Raw genomic sequence first — 21,931 nt, forward strand, 5'->3', positions numbered from 1 at the left:
TCACTGAGGCATATCCTTTCTTCCCCACCGAGAACTCGAACCCCTTGGTGCCTGCCCTGGACCCGGCCCCCGTTTCAGTGGTCCCTTTTACGCCGGTCCGGCCGCCGCCGCGGTTGAACCCCCGTCCTCGCCTATCAAGCGTAACTCGGGTCCCCATAAAGGGGCATCTTGACGCCGCTCATTGGAACCAGGCCGACGCGCGCGCCTGCATCTCGTTGCCCTGCGCAAGTGGCAGGGACGACTATCTATCTCGCCTGGTCTGCCTAGGTGTTCTGGCCAGGAGGCCACGATGCTATACACAAGTGCAACAAACAACAACAATAACGCAACCCCAGAAGGTCACGCAACCACAAGTTTCTGACTCAGAAACCTCTCACTCTCACTCTCACTCACTCTCACTCACTCCCCTCTCCCTCTCTCTCTCTGTGTGTGTGTGTGTCTCCCCAGTATTCGGAATAAACAAGCTCACCAGAGTCTCCCCCTCTTTCGCCGTGATTTCCCGCGGCAACCGAAGAGAGAAGTCCTTCTACCCGAGAGAAGATGCCCGCCCAGACGAAGCCCCTATATGTGCGCCCCAAGTTCAGTGCGCTCCCGAGAGACGGGAAGCTGGGAGAAGCAGGGGACCAAATCACGTCGCTGCTCGATCTTATCGAGTTCAATGCGGAGCACAACCCCGACCACGTGTTTTGCTTACAAGCCAGCGTTGCACCGGACCGGGGCCCTGCCGTGGATACGGATCTCGGAAGGCCGGCCTTTGAAAGCCGCACCATCCGGTTCCGGGAGCTGGACTCGGCCGTGGCCACTTGCGCGGCTCGGCTGAGTAATCTTCGGCAGCTGGACGACCAGGGGAAGCCCAAGACCCTGGCGTTGTACCTCGAGAGTGACGTGGGCCTCTTCATCCACCTGGCCGCCGTGCTCTCCCTCGACGTGCCGGTACGCGAGACACTTGTCCTCTTGTTTTTTTCTTTCCTTTTCTTTCCATTATTCCTTTTTTTTTTGTCTTCTCATTTTTCTTCTTCCTCTGCCTTCTCTTTTCTCTATTTCCTTCCTTCTCTCGTTTCTTTTTTTTTCTCTTTTGTACTTTTCCTCTTTCCATCATGTCGACTTTGTGTGTACCCATGAGCCTCCGGTTGGACTTACACGTTTCCTAATAACAGGTCCTCCTGCTCTCGGCTCGGCTGGCAGCGCCGAGCGTGCAACACCTGCTCGACAGGACCGGATGCGATACGGTGCTGGTTTCGACCCGTACCAGGCCCATCCTCGCCGGTTCCGTTGCGGATCATGTCCGGCTCCAAGTGGCAGAGCCATACCTGGCGTTTCTTGAAGATTCACGAGACGGCAACAGCATCAACGGCAACACCAACGGCAGCAGCAACGGCAGCCTCATCAAGACGGGCAGGGAAACCCGCCCATGGAAGTCCGGGAAGTCTTCCTTAATACTCCACTCGTCCGGTACGACGGGGTTCCCCATCAAGCCCATCGAGCTAAGCTCGCGATATTCGCTGGTGTATGCCGCCTGCCACGAGTTCCCGGAGGAGGATCAGATCGACTGGACGAACCTCTCGACGCTCCCGCTGTACCACGGGTTCGGGCTGCTGGCGCCGTGCCTGTCCCTCTCGATCGGCATGACCTGTTGCTTCCCGCCGTCCTCTATTATCCCCGCCGGCCGCTCAACCCTCGCGCTGATGGAAGAGTTCGACTGCCGCTCCCTCATGACCGTCCCCAGCATCGTCGGCGAGCTCCTGGCCGTCGGCGGCGGCGCCATCGCCCCCGAGCACGGCACCCGCCTCGCCGAGGCCGGCATCCGCATCCTCAACCACTACGGCGTCACCGAGATCGGCGCCATCGCGTCCATCTTCCGCCCCGGCCCGGACTACAACTGGCGCTACCTCCGTCTGCGGACCGACCTCAACTTGGAGCTCCGCCCGTCAGACCCTTCGTCGTCGTCATCGCCATCGTCGTCCTCGTCGTCCTCCTCCTCCTCCTCCGGCAACCGTTGGCGGCTGGTGGGCTGGCCCATCGGCTGGGACGGGCGGCCGTTCGAGATCCAGGACGAGCTGGAGCGCAACCCGGACGCGCCGCCCGGCCGCCTCAAGGTCCGCATCCTCGGGCGCGTCGACGACGTCATCGTGCTCAAGACGGGCGAGAAGGTGCTGCCGCTGCCGCTCGAGTCGGCGCTCAACGCCCACCCGGCGGTCAAGACGGCCGTGTGTCTGGGCCAGGGCCACTTCGAGGTGGTCGTCCTGGTGGAGCCGAGAGAGGAGGAGCAGCAGCAGCAGCAGAAGGAGGAGGAGGATCTGGTGAACGCGGTCTGGGAAACCATCGCGCACATCAACCCGACGCTGGACCGCCACGCGCGCGTGACATCCAAGGCGGCCGTCATCGTCAAGCCGGCGCACAAGGCGATCCCGCGGACGGACAAGGGGTCTATCAGCCGCCGGCTGGTGCACGATGTATTTGCCGAGGAGATGCGGGCCGCCTACGCGGCTGTCGAGAGCGAGGCTGGCGGCGGCGGCGGCAGTCTCCTCGGCGACGTCGAGTCGGGCCTCCGCAAGATGGTCGCCCAGGTGTTTACGCAGGGAGACGCCGTCGACGTCCACCGCGACCTCTTCGAGCAGGGCATGGACTCCCTGCAGGCCTTGCGGCTGGCTCGCCTGGTCAACTCGGCCGTCGCGAGCGTGAGGCCCGACCAGGGGGGCCAGTCGGTAGCCTCTGCCGAGTTCATCTACCGGCATCCGTCCATCGCCAAGCTCACCAAGGCCGTGCGAGAGCTGCTGCCGCAAGACGGTCTGTCCTCCAGGGACGAAGGAGAAGAAGAAGAAGAAGAAGAACGGGGGGCGCGGATGAGGTCCCTGGCGTCTGCATTCGCAGCCAGCGTTACCAAGATCGAGCCCCCCCGTGCCCGTGTCCTGTTGACGGGTCCCACGGGCGGCCTGGGAGTGCAGGTACTGTCCCGGTTGGTCAAGAGGGCGGACGTCGACAAGGTCATTTGCGTGTGCAGGTCTTCCGCCGCCGGCGCCGGCGCCGGTGGGGCCGCGTCGAGGCTCCGGGCGGCGCTGTCGGGCGCCGGCATTTCCCTGAGCGAGAGCGAGCGGGACAAGATCGAGACGGTCGAGGACTCGCGGTTGCAGTCGGACCCGGCCACGGCGTCGCGGCTCGCCGGCGTCGTCACCCACATCGTGCACCTGGCGTGGCCCATGGACTTTCACCGCACGCTCGACAGCTTCGAGCCGCACCTGCGCATGCTGACGGCCCTGATCGAGCTCGGGCGGAGCGCGAGCGCGCACGCGGCGGACCCGGCCCGAGGGCGGCGGCAAGGGCGGCGGCGGCAGCGGCCTGTCCGGCTCGTCTTCGCCTCGTCCATCGCCGCCGTGCGACACCACCGGGACGGGCCGAGGGTGCCGGAGCGCATCATGGACGACCCAGCCACCGCCGCGCCCATCGGCTACGCCGAGGCCAAGTGGGTGTGCGAGCACGTCATAGCCTCGACGGCCGACGCGTTAAGGGATGAAATCGAACCCGTCGCCGTCCGTATCGGGCAGCTGAGCGGCCCCGAGCACACCGGAGGCATCTGGAAGACGGGCGAGCATGTTCCCGCGCTGGTCAAGGCCGGCCAGAAGATTGGGGCTCTGCCATCGCTGCGTGGTGTAAGTAGAGATTCCCCTCCTCACGACTTAACTTTCTTTTTTCTTTTCCCTTTTTTTTTCCCCTAAAAGCTGGGTTTGCTGGGGGGGGGGTGGGTTGAAGGCCGCCGCTTACAATTTCGCTCTTCAGACCATCTCCTGGATTCCCATGGACCGCGCGGCGCGTGCTCTCGTGGACATCTTGTTCCACGGCGAGAGGCTGAACACGCCGATCTTGCACCTCGAGAACCCCGTGAGGCAGCCGGCTCGCGACGTCATGGACATCATCGCGTACGAGCTCGGTCTCCGCGGGCCGAACCGCCTGCTGCCGTATGACGAGTGGCTGCGGCGCGCCCGCGAGACGGGCACCATTGATTCGCTGGTTGATTTCTTCGAGAACCATTTCCGGACGCTGGCGCTGGGCGACATCATCTTGGACACTACCGAGTCGAGGCGCATCTCGGAAACCTTGCGCAGATCTGGTGGCCTGGGTGCCGATCTGATTGCAAAGTATGTGCGCGACTGGACGAAGCAGGGTTTTCTGGCAGCCAACGTACAGAATGGCTCTTGAGTGACCTGTAAATTACTTAGCCGTCTTTTTTTTGTGAGTAGCACAACATAGTTTTGAATAGCGAGTATGCCCCTTCTTTTCCCCCTTTCTGTTCTTTTCTGCATGTTTAGGGCTTTGGTGCTACGGCTTATATACCATATGCTTATACACAGTCCTATCTATCAAAGCTTGTAAGTAAGTAGTGTGGTAGATGGATGGATGCGGAAATCAACGATCTTCGTATATCTGCTATGGAGTTGATGGTGGTTGATTGATGATGGAGGAAGAAGGAAGAAGCTGACCAGGGCCACCCTGCAGGGAAGATATAGGTGGCTGCAACCCTGGTGGGGCCCGGTCCACCACAAGTAGTAATTAGCATTTATTGTTCAAGTACGGATAGCAGCCGGGCACTTCTCCTTACAGGGCACAAGGGCTCGTTGACCAAATATGGTACGAGAATGATCAAGCACGCTATCTTCAAAGGCCGTGTATTTCCGAGAGGGCTAACTAACACGCCAAATCTTTGTCTAGAAAGATGCCTCCAGGGGCTTCTCGACGTCGTCGCATGTCCACTTCCCCCACACAAGTAATACTATTTAAACAACGTACCGTCAGGCAGTCAAGAAGCCCTCAAAGTAAGCCGCAATCTTGTCCGTCTCGTCGGGATAGGCGGACGCGCCGACCCACAGATCCGGCCGGATGACGGCCACGGCGCCCGTGCGGTGGTTGACACCGTAGGTCGTGTGCGCGTCCTCGTCGGGGGAGCGGTCGTCAAAGACGACGACGGTCGAGGCGAAGCGCCGCAGGGGGGCCAGCAGCTCGCGGCCGGCGTCGGAGGCCTCGAACTGCTCAAACTCCCACGGCATCAGCTTGACGACGAGGACGACCTGGAAGAGGGTCTCGCCGCCGAAGCGCCGGTGGAAGCCCTCGGGGTCGACCAGCGACCGGGCGAACTCGCCGACCCGGCGGCGGACCTCGGCCCCCTGCAGCGACGAGGCGAAGACGACGAGGTGGAAGCGGCCCGCGCCCGAGAGCGCGTCGTACAGGTAGCCCGTCTTCTCCGTCTCGAAGCACACGCGCGGGTTCGGCGCCCGCACGCCGTTGCGCACCTCGATGGCCGCCGCCCGGCCGCTGCTGCCGTCGACGGACCGGCGCGGCGCGACGACCGACTCGTCGTAGGGGCAGTCGACGCCCAGCAGGAACTGGCCGTTGGTCTTGAAGAAGCGGCCGACGAACTCGCGTAGTCCTTGGCCCGGTCGCCCTTGTTCACGTTGTGGCCCGAGTGCACGCCGTTGCTGCCGCTGACGGGTCCCTGTCCCTGTCCGTCGATCTGTGCCGCCTCGAGCTTCTCCGGTTCGTCCAGGTCCGGGACGCCCAGCGTGGAGCCGCTGATGAACCGGAGGTACTCGCCCGACACCCGGATGATCCTGGATGCGTGCTTCCGCCGCTCGCTCGTGTACGTCGGCAGGAGCGTCTTGTGGTCCGCCAGCCCCTTGGAGGCCAGGCCGAGCTTCCACCCGAGGTTGCACACGTCCAGGATCGAGGCGTTGAGGCCGAAGGCGCCCAAAACGCTGTGGACGTGACTACAAGACGGCAACAACATCGCCCAGTCAGCTCCCGCACGACGCAAAAAGGTGGGTTTATTTTTTTTTTTTGGTTGGGGGTGGGGCGGGGGAAGGAGGGGGGATGTGTGTCATTGCCGCTTACGCTGCATCTCCTGCCAGATGCACCCACATGTCGGGAGACGAATAGGTTCGGGCGACTCGTTCCGAAACTGAAATAATGACGCCGTGTCAGCTCTAGTTTAGCAGATAATAATATCCCGGGGCCCTAGGGGGTTGAGAGAGGGCCTAATTACTCTTCCAGATGGCGAACCAGCTCAAGGGCGCACCAAACTTGAGCTTGTAAGGGGCAAACACCTTGTTGGCCTGCTCGAGGACCTCTTCGGGCGTGATCGAGTGGACCTCGACCTTGCCTCCCGACTCGGCAAACGTAGGGTCGCGGGCCTGTCTCGATTGGCTGATGGGTCCCGTGTGCGAGATGTCCAGCTGCGTGTACAAGCTATTAAAGGGAGACACGGGGCAGTCAGTGTGAGCAATCAGAAGGTCGGTTACAGGGCATTTCGGCCACTCGGGGGGTTGGTTGGGTAATTCTCCCTACCGGATATATCCGTCTTCTCGTGGGATGATGGCGCAGCAGCCGTGCTTTGTGCTCATGACCATGCTTGAGAAAAGAAGTTAGCTCCCTCGCGGTCTCGGAGGATCAAGAAGGGATGTTATTAGCGTACCCGAAAACCCAGGCATGGGGTTAGTCCGTCTCAAAGATGCAGTCCATGATGCCCCAGTAGATGTCGGTGCTGACGCCGTCAAAGGGGATGCCCAGGCTCTTGCGGATGCTGCTGGCGCCGCCGTCGGATCCGACGAGGAACTTGGCCTGGATGGCCTCCTCCTCGCCCGTCTTTTGGTTCCGCACGGTCGCCCGGACCGGGTACGGCTCGTCGTTGGCGCTCCCGTCCGTCGGCAGCACCTCGAAGGCCGAGAGGGTGCGGCTGCGTTCGACGATGGCCTTGTGCCGCAGCAGGTCGCGGATGTAGATGCGCTCGATCTGGCCCTGCGTGATGACGTGCAGGCCGCGGTACCGCGAGTCCGACTGGTGCGACCGGTTGAAGATGAGCTTCTCGCCATCCTTGTACATGGCCGTCCGCTCGATGATGGGTCCCTCCTCGGCCACCTCCGACGCCAGGCCCCATTTGCCAATCGTCTCGAGGAAGCGCGGCTGCACGCCGTCAGCCCGTCCGGCGGCCAGCGGAGCGTCCGCCTTGTCTATGTCGCGAAAGACACGGTCAGTAGAGAGAGAGTGTGTGTGTGTGCTACCAAATGCGGAAGAAGGTGAATTGATGGGGAGTTAGAGACGGAAAGAGAGTGAGCAGTGAATGACTAGGAAAGGTACCTAGGTTAAAAGGGTGCTCTGCACTCTACCAACTTACCAATGATGCGGAAGGAAACCCCTTGCCGCGCCAGAGTGGCTGCAAGACCCAATCCGCTGGGACCAGCTATGTGGAGAGAGAGAGTATGTATGTTAGCTTAACCTGACCTAGCCCCTGACTACACCTAGGAGAGAGGCTCTACCCACCTCCGACGATCAAGACATCAACCTGGGGCTTCGGTTTCCACCACTCCGGAATCCCGTGGGGACTGTTAGTCCCATCGTACATTGTTGGCCAGCTCCGGATGACATTGACTCCAAAGTGGTTGTGCGCCGGTGACGTGACCAGTTCGACCGACGGGGGCGTGACATAGGCCGTCGGGTCGTCGTCGGCTGGCACATCATTCTCGACAGCCGAACCGTTAGTCTTGGGATGCTCGGGAAGCTGCTGGTAACCGTTCACCCACGTGTAGTCGGGGCGTTTCGTGGCCATGGCTGCTTTTTTTTTTTTCTCTGCTTTTTTTTCTCTTTCTTTTCTTTTTTGGTTCTCCCAACAACTGGTGTAATTAAGCGGTGCAATCGAGCGAGCCGTTGTGGTCGACCGAAGGTTGATTCAAGTTCACCGGGCGGCCGAGCGACAGTGGCTGGATTATGTGATTAATCATTTACTGCCGGTGGCCTTTTCCCCAGTACTGCCGCTTAGTGTTTGTCATGATGCTCCTCACGTAGTAGTGGTGTTGCCCGGGTTTGCCGATTCAGCCCCTACTCCGGTCCCCTTGTCCCCCGTCTCGCGGGCTGCTGCTCGGGTCCGCGAGATCCGGCTCCGCCTCTCCGGGCTGTGAAAACACCACGCCCGGGCCGGGCCAAGAGACCGACTTTTGCAGATATTGCACCACAATGGTCCGATTATCAGCATATCTCAGGAGAGAAGTCGTGTCGGAGACTCTTGAAGGCGGTGCATCTGGGCGTTCCCGGCCTCCCGTCGATATCATCCGTACAAACCTACCTGGCCAAACAAGGACCCAGAAACGAAAAGAAACCAAAACTAAACCAAAGAAAAAAAAAGCATGAACGGAACCAACGGTACCCAGGCCAAGACACACGGCGGCGCCCTCGATCAGACGTCGATCCAGCTGTTGCAGCTGAGCGGCCTGATCCAGACATGGGTCGCCAACTACATCGCTGCCAAGAATGACCCGGGTGCCGAGAGCCAAGGATCGCTGCCGTCCAAGCCCCTCTACGACGCCCGGAGGACCCTGCTGGCCGCCGCCGGCATGCTCACGGAGCTCGTCAGCGACCCGTCCAGCCGCATCATCGAGGTGGCCCTGCAGCAGTTCGAAGCCCGCTCGCTGCATCTGGCCGCCGCTACTCGCGTTCCCGATCTCCTGGCGGAGCGCGGCGAGATGGGCATCGACGAGCTGTCGGCCCGGGTCGGCGTCGAGAAGAAGAAGCTCTGTTAGTTTCCCGCCCCTCCCTCCCCCCGAATTCCTATTCCCCCCCCCCCCCCCCCCTTCCCAGTTCTCTCCCTCTTATGCTCTCCGAGTGACTTTGGCTGACCAACGAACGACGACAAAATCAAAAGCCCGGGTGCTGCGCTGCCTCTGCTCCATCCACCTCTTCAGCGAGCCGAGGGAGGACGTGTTCGCCAACAACCGCATCACGGCCGCGCTGGTGGGCAACGACCCGCTGCGCGCCTACGTCCTGCTGGGCGGCCAGGACGTGTACACGGCGTCCGACTACCTGCCGCGCACGCTGCGCGACCCGGTCAAGGGCCCCTCGTACGCGGTCGAGGTGACCCCCTTCCAGGACGCCGTCGGGGGCACCAAGGCGCCGCGCTGGACCTGGCTCGAGGAGAGGCCGACCATCCGCGACCTGCTCGACGGCCGCAACGGGCCCGACGGCAAGCCCAGCCCCTACCCGGGCAACTTTGGCACCGAGATCCGGATGCTGGCCGAGAAGGTCGCCGCCGGCCACAGCGACCAGGAGCGCGTCCCCCGGCCGGAGCACGGCCTCTTTGGCCTTGCCATGGTCGGAGGCGGCCGAGTCTTTGGCGAGGCTCACTTGTATGGTAAGAGAGATTTAGGCGCCCCTTTTCCTCCTCTTTTTTTTTTGTTTGTTTTTTTTTCCTATTCCCTGCGCCTTGCGTGTGTGATTGCTAAAACCTTTCCTTCTTTCCCGTGTTCAGACTTCCCGTGGGCTTCGCTTGGATCGGCTACCGTCGTCGATGTCGGTGGTGGGATGGGTAAGTTTTCTCTTTCTCTCTCCCCAACAGCTCCGTTGCCTTGGGAACACAAAAGAAAGACGTTGGTTGGTTGGTTGCTTACCTCGACTCCTCCCTTCTCTCTGTACAGGCGGCTTTGCCCTCCAGCTGTCCCACATCTATCCGGATCTCGAGTTCGTCATCCAAGATCGCGGGCCGGTCCTGGAGCAGGGCGAGACGGAGCTCTGGCCTCGCGAGAACCCGGCGGCGCTGCGCGCGGGCCGCGTCAAGTTCCAGCAGCACGACTTCTTCGACGAGAACCCGGTCAAGGGGGCGGACGTGTACTGGCTCCGGTACATCATTCACGACTGGTCCGACGACTACTGCGTCGACATCCTGCGGGCCATCAGGGCGGCCATGGGCCCGCGCAGCCGCATCCTCATCTGCGACCAGGTCATGAACACGACGGGCGGCTGCGCCGAGCTGCCCTCGGCCCCGGCCCCGCTGCCTGCCAACTACGGCTACTACACCCGCTACTCCCACACCCGCGACCTGACCGTCATGTCCCTCATCAACGGCATCGAGCGCAAGCCGACCGAGTTCCGCGACCTCGTCGAGCGCGCCGGCCTGCACCTGAACCGCTTCTGGGAGTGCCGCAGCCAGGTCGGCCTTGTCGAGGTCGTCCTCCCGGACTCGGAGCTGAGGCGGTCATGAAGAACGGGGAAGATACATGGTACCTATGCCTGTTTTTGGTTGGTACACTATTAGTGAATGATCAGCAGCATCAAGTCAATCGATACAAGTTCGGTGTTGCTGGCCAGAGCTTGTCTCATCACCGTGGTTCATGCGTGGGAGTTGAAGTTGAATAAATCACAGCTTCCATTTCTCGGGGGCTTGGGTTGAAGAGGTACTATTAGAGACGTCGCCCGCCCTGGGGTCAGCCATCGACGGATGCAACACCGGTTGCTGAAAACACAACAAGATTTGGAGAGGCCTTCTGGCTAACCTGTGATTCGGCAGCTTCATGCCTTCAAGAGTCAGGAATATTTATTCGCTCAAACTGTTACGGATAAAAGTACCTGGTAGTGTCGGCGGTGAATATTTGTTCCTCATCTAGCTTGCAGTCGTTTGCGATGTTCGTAAATGTTCCATAGAATATTAATATGACTAATCGGGCAGAGGGACAGTTTAGATCTCATCTAGGAATAAGTATAATCCGAGGTTTCATCTGTAAAGTAACTGTGGGCACCTGAGTCCCAGATATGAGACACATTATTAAGGGTTGTTGTGAGTTACAATAAGGCATCGATGGGTGGGGGGGGCCAAGTCTTTAGGTGGAGTATCATTGTATCGGCAATGTGATTAATTACTACCTAAGAACCTGGTGGACGTGTGAGACTCTCTGCTCGGGAAAAAGAATCAAACGTCTGAGCTTTCTAATCAAGTGTCCTATTAATTACTTTTCCAAGTTTCGCATGTCACAGTTGTGAGCTCCCAAGTAAAGAGTTGCCCGAGGGAAGCTACGCACACGGCAGGGGGGTATCCCGTTACATATTTACTCCAAGGTGGCAGAGATACTCTAAACTACCGCAGGCACGTGGAACATGAACAGAGAGAGATAGACACGTGGGTTACACCTGGTTGTAACTAAGGTGCCTATCCACAGGAAATGAGCTCGGCTAGGTCAGGTAAGTACCTTGGCAGTCAGGAGTTGACGAAAGCAGCCGTTGATTTGATTTCCGTTTCGACCCTGAATTGAATCAAGAGACACCCCGCAAAATCGCTTCCCATCACGAGCCGCTCACTCTAGCACGAACCTGACACCCTCGACCGTGTCGGCGCGGAAGGTGTCGCCGGTGGGGATTTCGGGGTAGATCCAGAAGAAGTGCGGCAGGCCCTCGTAGTTCTTGAGGCGGCAGCGGACGCCGTGGCGGGAGAGGGCGCGCTGGATGACGGTGCCATCGTCGCGCAGGGGGTCGGCGCCGCAGGTGGAGATGTAGGTGGGCGGCAGCTCGGACCCGAGGAGGGGGTGCAGGGCGGGGAAGACGTAAGGGTCGTCCTTGCGCTCGTCGCAGCCGTTGATCGAGTTGAAGACATACATGGCGGCGCGGTTGATGAGCGGGCCCTCGGCGTTCTCCTCGTACGCCGTGTAGTCGGCCCGGAACTCGTCTGGGACGTGCTCCGGGTGCATCGTGATGGGCGCCAGCGCCACGATGCCGGCCACCTGCCCACCCTGGCCCCGCGCGATCAGCTTGAGGGCCACGCTCAGCGCCAGCCCGCCGCCCACCGAGGCGCCGATCAAGAAGACCTTGGCCGGGTCGCCGTTCAGGGCATCAATGTTTTCGCGGGTCTGCAAGCGCGAAGGTGGATCCGCCAGGGCTTTGTTAGTGCTGCTACACAGAACGTGCAAACAAGAAGGGCAATGGGAGGGATGCACGGGGGTGGGTTGGATTGTGACCAAACCTACCCAGAGGTAACCGGCGAGCACGTCGTCAACCTGAGCTGGGACGGGGTGCTCAGGGGCGAGGCGGAAGTCGACCGAGACGAGGATGCAAGGTGTGTTTTGGGCGATGTAGCGGCAGTTGTCTGCATATTATTTGATTGACTGGTTAGCAAGGGAGTAATTAACGGGTGTCTCTTTCCCATTTCTTTTTCCCTGTTTTTCCTTTTTTTTTCTTAGTTGCTGACGATGGGCTACTTGCAGTCTTCGAATGAGGCGGTGACGCTGCCTGCTACGAATCCTCCACCGTGGGCACTTGTTATTCTGAGTCAGATTCTACCCTGTTGATGGCGTTTTGGCTCATGGGTATCCTCAACTATATTCCGATCGGCAACTTCCGCTCAGTGGCTTCGCGGGGCTTGTAGATCCGGACCGCCACCTGGTGGCCTTCTGCCGAGACCGTCTGGTCACCTGTATGTAGTATGTGTGTGCTTAGTCAATAATAATCTGTAAACAAACAGAAAATGGAAGGGGAGGAAGTTGATAGAACGTACGAACTGTCAGCGTGGGATCGTGCGGCGGCAGCTGCTTGCCAATGGTCTGGGCAAGCGAGTTGTACCCAGTGCGGATCTCCTGGGCCGTGCCGATGATGACAGGCCGGAAACCCAGCTTCCGCTCGTAGGCAAGCCACTCTTCTGACAAATACATGGTGGAATTTCAAAGGCCGGGACAAAACAAAGCAGGTGAGACGTGGCGACAGGCTAGAAACGTTTTCCCGGGCTGCTTCTCTGGCTGGCTTCGCGCCAACTCATTTTTGTAATGCGCCTCCATCGTTAATCGGTGTTGGACTTGGTAAGCGAGCCTGGTCTTGGCTCAGAGGAAATAAGTTTCTCCCTCATTATTCAGCGGGATCAGGCACGCGGACCGGAGTACGGATTACAGAACACCCCGCTATGTACTCGATGTACCGGACCGGAGCAGGCTGCAGTAGGGTGGGCAAAGGGGGGTGCGCATAAAATCTTTGCATGGGTGCTGCCTACACTAGTGTATTCAGCGGGATGCAACGCTGCTAACTAGGTACGGTTGCACTAAACCTTGCTTGCTGGGGCTGGCGGGGGACGGACCGCCCCGCCCCTAGCGTAGTGTACTCCGTACATTCCATACATTCATACAGGTAAATACATACGGTAACGAAATGTAGTGCGAAATACATACATACTCGAAGGTTACGAACATTATACAACCAAACAAGTGTAAGGGACTGCATACATCTATACGACAGTACCGCACCGCATCTGTTATGCGGGGGGAATCTGAGTCAGCAATAACCCTTCCCTTCCCTCTCCACCGGCATTTCTTTCCTCCCCACACCTTCCAGTGTTAGTGTACACGGCAGTGTACGTACCCCCCCGGTCCTCCCCCCCCCCTTTTTCCCCTTCCTTGACGAGCCTCATCTCACGGCTGCTGTACCTTTCCCACGCCAGTGTCTGCAGTCGAATCGTTGGCCCAGTAACGCCCGGTCACGTCGCCAATGTCTCCAAAAGCAAGGTGGAGCGGGATGCGGGCGCCCTCCTCGGGGGTCTTGGGCGGCGGGCCGGCCTGGGCGCCGAGGTCCGTCGACACCCAGCCGGGGCAGCAGCAGTTGATGAGCACGCCCGGGTGCTCCTTGGCCAGGATGCGGGTGGAGGCGTTGAGGGCCGCCTTGCTGACCGAGTAGGCATGGGCCGGCCAGCCGAGCCGGACCTCGTCGCCGCGGGCCGCCGCCGCGTCGTACTCGCGCACCAGCGAGTCGAGCGCGTCAAGGGTCAGGTCCTTGGCGAGGAAGCGCGGGCGCAGGTGCGGCGCGAACCAGCGCAGCCGCCCGGCCTGCGACGAGACGTTGACGACGCGCCCGCCCGGCCTGCGCATCAGGGGCAGGAAGGCCTGGCACATGCGCAGCGTGCCCCGGTGGTTGGTCTCGAGCGTCTCGGCCCGCTCCTCGTCGCTGATGCCCTCGCGGTAGTGGTACACGCCCGCGTTGTTGATGAGCACGTCCACCACGCCCTGCTCCTTGGCCACGCGCGACGCGAGCGCCTCGATCGAGTCCGGGTCGCGCAGCGACAGCCTGGCCGGGAGCACCTTGACGTGCGGCTGCGCCGACACGCCGCTGGGCAGCGTCCCGCTCCGGCTCGCCGCATAGACCACTAGCGGCCCGGCCCAGCCTGAGGCGAGCGTTCGCAGGATGGCGAGGCCAATGCCGCGATTCTGGAGTCGCCGTCTGTTAGATACTTTTTCTTCTTTTCCATCTTCTCTTCTTTCTCCCCTTTTTGCCTTCTTTTGGATTCCCTTTTTCCCTCTTCTTTTTCTCTATTCATTATCGTATCGATTTTTCTTCTTCTTCCATCTACTTTTCTTCTTTTCTTTTCATTTCCTCTTCGAGAGCGTGAAAGGGCAAGGGGTGGGGGGAAAGAGAAGCCCCGAGAAGGGAATGTGGTGGGGCCTGTGCGGGAGGTGTAAGATAGCCTAGAAAGCCGTAACTCACCGTGCCCGTCACGACCGCCACACGAGTTTGCTGGCCCATGTCCTTGAAAAACAAGATACACGACGGAAAACGAAGGTATCTGTAATTCACGTTGTAATTTATCAACGGCTTTTCGGGGCTTAGGCGTTAAACTGTTTCGGCGTTTGCTGTTGTGTGATCGGCAGGATCTGGATGCGTTTCCTCCTTCGTTTTTTTCCTGTTCTCTTTCTCGGCCAACCGGGCCCCGGTGAAAAGCGAGTCGTATGCAGACGATTAATACTGGGCGTTGTCTGATGTGTTGGCGCCGGCATGGAAATCTCCTACGTACGCCAAGATCTCGGCGCTGCCCCGATTGGTTTCATCGTTGCGCTGGTCCGTTGGTCACACAAAGGGTTGTTACGGTGATTAAAAATCTGGTCGTGGGATTATCTTTCTCCCGCTCGCAGCAAAATTTGTCATCCCAATAGTTTTTCCTCGCTCGCCTGCGGGATGGTCTTTTTAGGACGGCCGCGGCTGTCCGGGGGGGCAGCTCGATACACAAAATCACAAAATCGCTGCCCTCGTCTCAAAAGACTCTCGATTGCGCGCAGCTTTCCGTTTTCGCAGTCGGATTCACTTCTTACCCACCCTCCCGCGGATCCATTGTGCTACTGCGGCGAAGATGGAGTCTAGCGGCAACGAGAACTCCACACCCAGCAACGCGAGCGACGTCGCGGACCGTCCCGACCTATTAGAGAAGGGGGTCAATGCGGCCGATCCGAAATCTCCGGAAGCCGAACCGGAAGAGAAGCGGGCGATGACCGGCTTCCGCGTGCGTTCTCCCTGACCACCATTGAGACCCCTTGGATGGTCATTGACATTGACACTGACACTTTTCTTTTGGTTCGCAGTGGTTCGCCTTCGTCGTGAGCACCCTGACCGCCATCTTCGTCTACTCGCTCGATAACACCGTGGTCGCCAACATTATTCCCGTATGCATACCCTAACCCTGGATATTCGCCTGTCCCCCCCTTAGTTTAGACTCCTGTTTTTTCCATTCGAGGTATCTTCTCGAGCGCCGAGGCTGACGGATTGATTTTCTTTCGCTTACAGATCATCGTCAATGATCTCGATGGCATCGAGAAACTGCCATGGCTGTCCGTTGGGTAGGTGGTTACCCGGCAGGCAAAGGGCTTGTTGTCCTTTGTTATGCTATTGGCTGGAGGCTGACTTACACGCGTCTCATCCAGCTTCATGATTGGTGGTCTGGCTGTCATCCTCCCGATGGGCAAGCTCTACGCCATCTACAATCCGAAATGGGTCTACATCGTTTCGTTCATCATTTTCCTGGCTGCATCTGCCCTTTGCGGCGCAGCCCCCACGATGGAGGCTGAAATCGTAGGCCGTGTCTTTGCCGGCGCCGGCGGCAACGGCATCTACTACGGACTGCTGGCGCTGCTGTCGATGCACACCACAACCAAGGAGCGTCCGCAGTATCTCAGCTACACGTATGAAGTCCCTACCTGGAAACCCCCTTCTCCTAACCCTCCCCCACCCCAAAGCGTCGCTTTTTCGTGGGCTAATGTGGACAAACCAACAGTGGCCTCGTCTGGGGTCTCGGCACCGTGCTCGGCCCCGTCGTCGGCGGTGGTTTCGCCCTCTACGACTGGCGCTGGGGCTTCTACATCAACTTGCTCTTTGGTGCCATCCTCCTGCCCGCCTACCTCTGGGCGATCCCCTCCACCGCCGCCATGCCCGACAAGACGCAGTGGCAAAAGCTTGTCATGCTCGACTGGCCGGGCATCGTTCTCAGCGTCGGCGCCATGGTGACCCTCGTCATTGCCATCAACTTTGGCGGCGTCGACTGGGCTTGGGGCAGCGGCGCCAGCATTGCGCTCTTCGTCGTCTCGGGCGTCCTCTGGATCGCCTTCGGCGTCCAGCAGACTTTCTGCATCTTTACCGACAAGGAGAAGCGCCTCTTCCCCTCCCACCTGCTTCGGCAGAGGATGCCAGTACTTCTGTTTGTCGCCTGCGCCTCGGTCGCTTCCGTCGCCTACACCTCAGTCTACTACATCCCGCTCTATTTCCAGTTCACCCGGGGCGACTCGGCCATTTACACCGCTGTCCGGCTGCTGCCGTACATCTGCGTTCTCATCACCGCCATGCCCCTTAGCGGTTGGTATCTCTCCAACTACGGATGGTACAAGCCGCTCTATATCGGCGGGAGCTCCATCGCCCTCCTCACCTCCGCCCTCATGGGTAAGCTGGCGTCCTGTAGCTGTCAAGGTGTTTCACGAGTGCCAGTGCGCTAACCCAGAGGCCGCAGCTCACTACGTCGACCGCGAGACCGCTGTTGGCATCTTCTACGTTATCGAGCTATTCCTGGGCGGCAGCACCGGCGCCTACACGCAGTCTTCCTTTGCCGTCATCCAGTCTGCCGTTCCGCCCGCCGAAGCTGGGAATGGTCTTGCCTTGATGCTCATCTGTAAGCATCCTATATCCTCCATCATTCCATCAGGCTCTCTTTCATGGTTTTGTGCTGACCGCTCTCGCTCCACAGCCCAGCTAGGAGGCATGACCCTCGGTCTCTCTATCAGCGGTGCCGTCTTCGTCAACACGGCTGTCCGGAACCTCGAAGCAGCCATCGACCTTCCCCGCCATGAGCTCACGCAGCTCGTTGCTGGCGCCTCGAACAACCTTCTCGAAACCTTGTCCCCCGCCATGCGGATCCAGATCCTGGACATCATTGTCGAGTCGTGGCGGAAGGCTTTCATCATCATTTACGCCGGGGCTGCGGCTAGTCTGGTGGCAGCCATCTTTTTCCGGAACGGAAAAGCCAACGTTGTGGCTGCCGGCGGTCTGTAGGTTGGGGACTTTGTAATATACGAGATCATCAACCGCGCCGCTTTCCTTGCGCCGCGTCGCTCTGTCGGCCATTTGAGGAAAGGAGTACGGCCGCGGCGGCTCTGGCTCTACAAGCATATCGCCGCGAACATAGCGTAGCTACATTTCTTCGTTTCGTCGCTGTACCCAATATCGTGTGAACGTAAAGATATATTTAATATTTGGACGGGCTGTTAGACTGAAATTTTCCTTGGGCATGAAAGTGGTTTGGATACCAGATTGGGTAGAGTCTGATAGACCGTTACATAGACTCTGGCTAGGATAACTTTATTAACCGTCTGGTTCTGGTTTTTCTTTAGAAGACTTCATCGATGGGATCGACTAAAAGGCGGGATAAATGCCCAGACTATCGTGACGAGGGATACAGTCGAACATAGTGGGTTAGGGGAGCTTGGTCGGAGGAGCGATGCGGGGCGAACACGCGAGATCTGATGCTTTCAGGGCACTTTCCATCTCTCCCTTGAGCCGCATCATGACTTCCTCTGCCGTTTGTATCTCGCAGCGCCAGCAATCCATGATCACCTGCCCGCACGGCAATTCCTGCACGCTTGGGAATATTTGCTGGGAGTAGCGAGCCTCCACCTCATCGTCCGAGAGGTCCTCGTATGGCTGTCTGCTCGTCACGATTTCTTAAATGGCAGAGCCGAGGGCAAAAATATCGGTTCTGACGGTTGGTGGCTCCTTCAATGGTCGCGGGAGAAAAAACCTAGTGCTCTCAATCGCAGATTCTACAATTCCGTCGAAAGAAGAGCCCGAGAAGTCGATGATCTTGAGCCTAGAGTTGGAATCCAGCAGGAGGTTTTCGGGCTTGAGATCGCCGTGAATGATCCCGTGGGAATGGAAGAGATGCAGACTTTAGGCAGCATCACAGGCCCACGGCAGCCGCTCGGGAAGGGTGATGGTAGTGGCGGCGTCGGCAGTCTCGCGGAGATGCTCTCGTAGGCTAATTACCTCTAGGCATGTACTGGAGGACGAGGCCTTCTTTAGGAGAGTGTCTGATGAGCTGTAATAACCGGTCGTGTTGTGGCAGTTTCTGGTAGACTCGAAACTCGCGCTCAAGGTCTCGAAGACAGGCCTCGTAGTCCCGGTCCGAGTAGATGCATTTCCTCACGTTCCCACAAGGGAGGCGTTCTATCAGCCCGCTACTCCCCGCGGACATGACATTCTATTTCCCCGAGCGGCATGTGGTTAGTAGATAATTGCAAAACAACGGCCTAGGCTGAGCTTAGGCAAGAGATCGATCCGTCAAGCTAGTTCAAGGGGGGTAGCGTACTTTCTGGTCGATCAAATTGATGCGTGCGCGAACTGAGGAGCAGCTTGAGGAGCAGCTTGACGAGCAGGAGGGATCTTTTGTAGAAGAAGGATTGTTAGGAGCTTGGCGATGGAGCTCAGGAGCAGGAGGCATTCTTTGGTGTCGAGGGTTGAAGACGTCAAGTCGGAGGCGGGAGCAGCACGGAAGCCAGGACGCAGCCTACCAGTCGGCTTTCTGGCCGCGAGAGAGTGACTGAGCACTTGGCGCAGTGCTTCAGAGTCACCTCGGGAGGCGTCTTATGACAAATTCATCCAACCATAAAATGCCACCGCCAATCCAAAGCCCAAAGCGCCCGCCAAAGTCAGCGCAGCATTTCCAAGCCGCGATCTTCAGGGAGTCTCAATCAGCTACGGACAAAGCATGCCCAAAGGGCGCGCCTCTTCCTTCATTTTCCACCTCAGACCGTCCGCAATGGCAGGCTAACAGCGGTCAATGATTATCGAGAGCAATCCTACTGGGAAAGGTCTTGATGCTTTTCGTGATTCATACAATTTAATCTACGAAGGCGTATACCTACCCTACAATCCCGACGCGCTTGAGCAGCTTAGCCAAGAGGGTAAGAAAGGCAATGGAGCTTTATTATAGCACACTCTTCTAACCATATTACAGGCCTCTAGAAGCTTATACTCGCTTTTCTATTAGCAGTGTAAAACCTTCCCGCTGCCTGCCTACTGCCTGCCGCGACCCGTCGTAGCAAGCACTCTTCGACGTGATCTCCTACGGCTTGAACTCTTACTCGACTCGGACAACTTCGACCTCGACGGCATCAAACCACTGCTAAGAGCAGCGCTTGCTGACAATCGTGATAATATGCTCATCTGGGACCGAGTTTACAACGCCATCACCAAATCTACACTACCTCCCCGACCGATAACCTCTTCTATCTAGCAAACCCTGATTATAGCTATGTAATACTAGCAGCTACGCCAATTTATCCAAACACTGTAAATATATAGATAACGCTCTTAAGGAAGAGCTTAACCCTATAATTATATAACAGGATCTAGGACTTCTATCAGACTAGGGTAAGAAGCTCTTGGTATGACCAGAGGGCTACAGAATGCAGTTTTGTTTTTCCGGCTTTAAGGAGCTATAATTATATATAGTAGGTATATATAGGGGGCGCCCATCTAGGGGCACTATAATAACAACAACGTCATGGATGGTGAGGTACCAAGTATCCGTACCTGGCTGTGACCAAGCGCCTCGTACTGTCGAGGCACCCGAAAATAGCGGCACTGCCCTGCCAAATTCGGCGGTCAGAACCTGTAAACTTCAACTCCTCATTTTTGGTTATGCTATCTTGGTTTTGGGAAGCTTCCTGTGACGAGCTCAAACATGATGCTTGACGAACTCCTAGATACACCGCCACGTGGAAAGTTGCCAAAAAGAATTTATGCATTGCCATTGTCCCTCTGGAACAGCTCGTGGTACTTGACAGTATCGTCCGGGGTCTGGAACCAGGGCATCTTGCGCTTGCAGTAGAACTCTTGGCCGGGCCGCCAGCCGGTGGTCAGCGGGTCGAACTCAAGAGCGCCGACCGGTACGATCCAGTGGCCGGGGAAGAGCTTGCGGTTCTCCGAGATCATGGTGCTCCCACAAGTGCCGCAGAAGCCGCGGTGGATGGTGCCGCCCGAGTCGGGGCTCTTGTCCTCGTAGACGGACATGAGCGATGGAGGGGTGAGGAATTTGAGGTCCTGGTTTGAAACGGGTTTGTTTAACTCATGTAAGACTCAACCACACGAAACGAAAGGGGAAAAAAATTACCGTACAAAAAAAAGTGAGAAGAAAGAAAAGATGAAACTTTTGTATTAAGTCAGCTAATACTAACCTCATGCTTGCACCAGCTGTTGGCCATGCCAACGCTGCCAGTGATCTTGCGGCAGCTGTTGCAGAAACACAGGCAGTTGTTCTCCTTGGCAAGGTTCATCTCAAATTGGATCTTGCCGCAAAGGCAAGAGCCGCGGACAGTTGTTGTCGTCTCCGGGGCGGTCATGCTGACGATGTGCCTTCTCGGGGTCCTGGTGTGGCGTGATGTTGTCCCGGATTGAATGGTTGCGGAGTTGAAGGTTCTTGGAATGGCCAGAGAGGTTCTCAAGTGACGATGCCGCGCGGGAGTATTGAATCTAGATTTTTGACGGGGCCGCGCGGCCCGCATTGGCAATCGTACCACCGGCGATGCGGGGTTAACTCGGACCATGTACTCGGGTCTGCACGCGGCTCCGTACCGAACGACTCGGGACCTGCGTCGGTGGAGCGGAGTCCGCCGCGCGATGAGGCCGCTTGCAGTAACTCCGTAAACCGATCTGGTTCCAGTGCGGCTCAACTTCCTTGCAGGTTGTGCGTATAAGAGGGGCCTGCAGTTTACGATGACACGAAACGAAAGCAAATATCACAGCAACAAACGGTGTACACAACAGCGACTTCCTGTCTCGAAAAGCCCCCTCCGTGAAAATCACTCCGGCGCCTCCCCAATACCTTTAACGAGCAAACATGGCTGTCCCTGCTGGTCCCGACCCGAAGCGCCTCAAGGGCCAGTTCCCCGACCGCCAGGATATCTACGACGTCTTCCGGCTCTTCTACTACCCTCCCGAGGGCACTGTCAGGTACTTCGACTACGTCGACGACAACGTCGACTGGCAGGTGACCGGCCAGAGCCGCTTCAGCGGTCACTGGTACACCAAGAAGGACTACTATGACGCTACCTGGTGGGTTTCCATATTCCCTATTTACCCCCTAATTATCACTCCTCCCTTCATCACTACCTGATACTCTCACCCCCCATCTTTTCACGCACACACACCCCTCACCATCTCCATGGGCACACACACCTCCATTATTCACTTAATACTTCCACACAGCAAAAAGAGAGGAAGAGAAAGAAGAAGAAAGAAAGATAAGGAAAAAAATACTGACGGGTCCGGATCTGCACAGGGCGAAGATCAACCTCCTCCTGGAGGAGCCCGGCTACAAGCTCGAGACGGGCGAGATTATTGTGGACCCGACGACCGGATGGAGCGTGATCGAGATGAAGACGGTGGGCGTCAAGACCAAGGGCGGCGTGCCCTACAACCAGCACTACTCGTGGCACTGCCGCTGGGACAAGAACGGCAAGATCGTCGAGGCCAAGGCCTTCCTCGACCTGGACCATCTCGAGAAGGTCTTTGGCGGCGAGCAGGCTCGCCAGGGCATTGCTTCCAAGTAAAAGAAAGGAAGCGTGTCTAATGTCGACGGCTCTGTCGGAGAACGACTTGGAATGTACTAGCTCGCGTGTCGATAGCGTATTAGAGCGTCGGCGGGTTGTGCTTGTCGGGAAGATAGCTACTTTAGGTAATTAGTATCTAACTGAGCTGTTCAACTCACTTTGTTCCATTCTCTTCCTTTTGTGCTAGGTTACTACATTCCATCCTGATTCTATGCCCATGCTCGGGATCCGTTGGATATCTGCTTCTTTTGAAAGGAAAAAATCGTAAACTGTAAAGCCCAATGTGTATGCGC

The 21,931-nt window shown here is 58.0% G+C and overlaps 10 protein-coding genes across 10 annotated transcripts; 5 read left to right on the plus strand and 5 right to left on the minus strand.

The window, feature by feature from the left end:
- Positions 1-624: 624 nt before the first annotated feature.
- Positions 625-4,170, plus strand: MYCTH_2018746 (uncharacterized protein; the record flags this gene model as incomplete). Its single annotated transcript, XM_003664831.1, has 3 exons — positions 625-933; positions 1,158-3,647; positions 3,775-4,170. Coding segments are annotated over 3 exons (3,195 nt in total), but the record flags the coding sequence as incomplete, so codon positions are not given.
- A 614-nt stretch (positions 4,171-4,784) lies between these two features.
- Positions 4,785-7,591, minus strand: MYCTH_2119794 (uncharacterized protein; the record flags this gene model as incomplete). The annotated part of the gene is made up of 8 exons (XM_003664832.1): positions 4,785-5,408; positions 5,444-5,756; positions 5,881-5,947; positions 6,032-6,234; positions 6,334-6,377; positions 6,535-6,995; positions 7,160-7,225; positions 7,306-7,591. The coding sequence occupies 8 exons, from the start codon at positions 7,589-7,591 to the stop codon at positions 4,785-4,787; spliced, it is 2,064 nt and encodes a 687-aa protein (XP_003664880.1).
- A 574-nt stretch (positions 7,592-8,165) lies between these two features.
- MYCTH_2066662 (uncharacterized protein) lies at positions 8,166-10,012 on the plus strand (the record flags this gene model as incomplete). Its single annotated transcript, XM_003664833.1, has 4 exons — positions 8,166-8,553; positions 8,681-9,166; positions 9,284-9,340; positions 9,450-10,012. 4 exons carry the CDS (start codon positions 8,166-8,168, stop codon positions 10,010-10,012), a joined length of 1,494 nt encoding a protein of 497 aa, XP_003664881.1.
- A 1,087-nt stretch (positions 10,013-11,099) lies between these two features.
- MYCTH_54712 (uncharacterized protein) lies at positions 11,100-12,446 on the minus strand (the record flags this gene model as incomplete). Its single annotated transcript, XM_003664834.1, has 6 exons — positions 11,100-11,648; positions 11,766-11,884; positions 11,928-11,946; positions 12,023-12,053; positions 12,116-12,201; positions 12,297-12,446. 6 exons carry the CDS (start codon positions 12,444-12,446, stop codon positions 11,100-11,102), a joined length of 954 nt encoding a protein of 317 aa, XP_003664882.1.
- Positions 12,447-12,886: 440 nt separating this feature from the next.
- On the minus strand, positions 12,887-14,599 carry MYCTH_2308099 (uncharacterized protein). The gene is made up of 2 exons (XM_003664835.1): positions 14,260-14,599; positions 12,887-13,982 (listed from the first exon to the last, which is right to left on the minus strand). The coding sequence occupies exons 1-2, from the start codon at positions 14,296-14,298 to the stop codon at positions 13,194-13,196; spliced, it is 828 nt and encodes a 275-aa protein (XP_003664883.1). The 5' UTR covers positions 14,299-14,599; the 3' UTR covers positions 12,887-13,193.
- A 130-nt stretch (positions 14,600-14,729) lies between these two features.
- On the plus strand, positions 14,730-15,262 carry MYCTH_2308101 (uncharacterized protein). The gene is made up of 2 exons (XM_003664836.1): positions 14,730-15,049; positions 15,129-15,262. The coding sequence occupies exons 1-2, from the start codon at positions 14,900-14,902 to the stop codon at positions 15,222-15,224; spliced, it is 246 nt and encodes an 81-aa protein (XP_003664884.1). The 5' UTR covers positions 14,730-14,899; the 3' UTR covers positions 15,225-15,262.
- Positions 15,263-15,467: 205 nt separating this feature from the next.
- On the plus strand, positions 15,468-17,431 carry MYCTH_2308103 (uncharacterized protein). The gene is made up of 4 exons (XM_003664837.1): positions 15,468-15,725; positions 15,818-16,476; positions 16,544-16,702; positions 16,778-17,431. Exons 1-4 carry the CDS (start codon positions 15,502-15,504, stop codon positions 17,080-17,082), a joined length of 1,347 nt encoding a protein of 448 aa, XP_003664885.1. The 5' UTR covers positions 15,468-15,501; the 3' UTR covers positions 17,083-17,431.
- A 71-nt stretch (positions 17,432-17,502) lies between these two features.
- MYCTH_2119798 (uncharacterized protein) lies at positions 17,503-18,280 on the minus strand (the record flags this gene model as incomplete). Its single annotated transcript, XM_003664838.1, has 3 exons — positions 17,503-17,730; positions 17,791-17,974; positions 18,087-18,280. The coding sequence occupies 3 exons, from the start codon at positions 18,278-18,280 to the stop codon at positions 17,503-17,505; spliced, it is 606 nt and encodes a 201-aa protein (XP_003664886.1).
- Positions 18,281-19,705: 1,425 nt separating this feature from the next.
- On the minus strand, positions 19,706-20,513 carry MYCTH_2308106 (uncharacterized protein). Its single transcript, XM_003664839.1, has 2 exons — positions 20,265-20,513; positions 19,706-20,130 (listed from the first exon to the last, which is right to left on the minus strand). The coding sequence occupies exons 1-2, from the start codon at positions 20,427-20,429 to the stop codon at positions 19,828-19,830; spliced, it is 468 nt and encodes a 155-aa protein (XP_003664887.1). The 5' UTR covers positions 20,430-20,513; the 3' UTR covers positions 19,706-19,827.
- A 413-nt stretch (positions 20,514-20,926) lies between these two features.
- On the plus strand, positions 20,927-21,638 carry MYCTH_2111801 (uncharacterized protein; the record flags this gene model as incomplete). The annotated part of the gene is made up of 2 exons (XM_003664840.1): positions 20,927-21,141; positions 21,368-21,638. 2 exons carry the CDS (start codon positions 20,927-20,929, stop codon positions 21,636-21,638), a joined length of 486 nt encoding a protein of 161 aa, XP_003664888.1.
- Positions 21,639-21,931: the final 293 nt, after the last annotated feature.

The sequence above is a fragment of the Thermothelomyces thermophilus genome, chromosome 5 (assembly GCF_000226095.1).
Source record: "Thermothelomyces thermophilus ATCC 42464 chromosome 5, complete sequence".
Classification (NCBI taxonomy): domain Eukaryota; kingdom Fungi; phylum Ascomycota; class Sordariomycetes; order Sordariales; family Chaetomiaceae; genus Thermothelomyces; species Thermothelomyces thermophilus.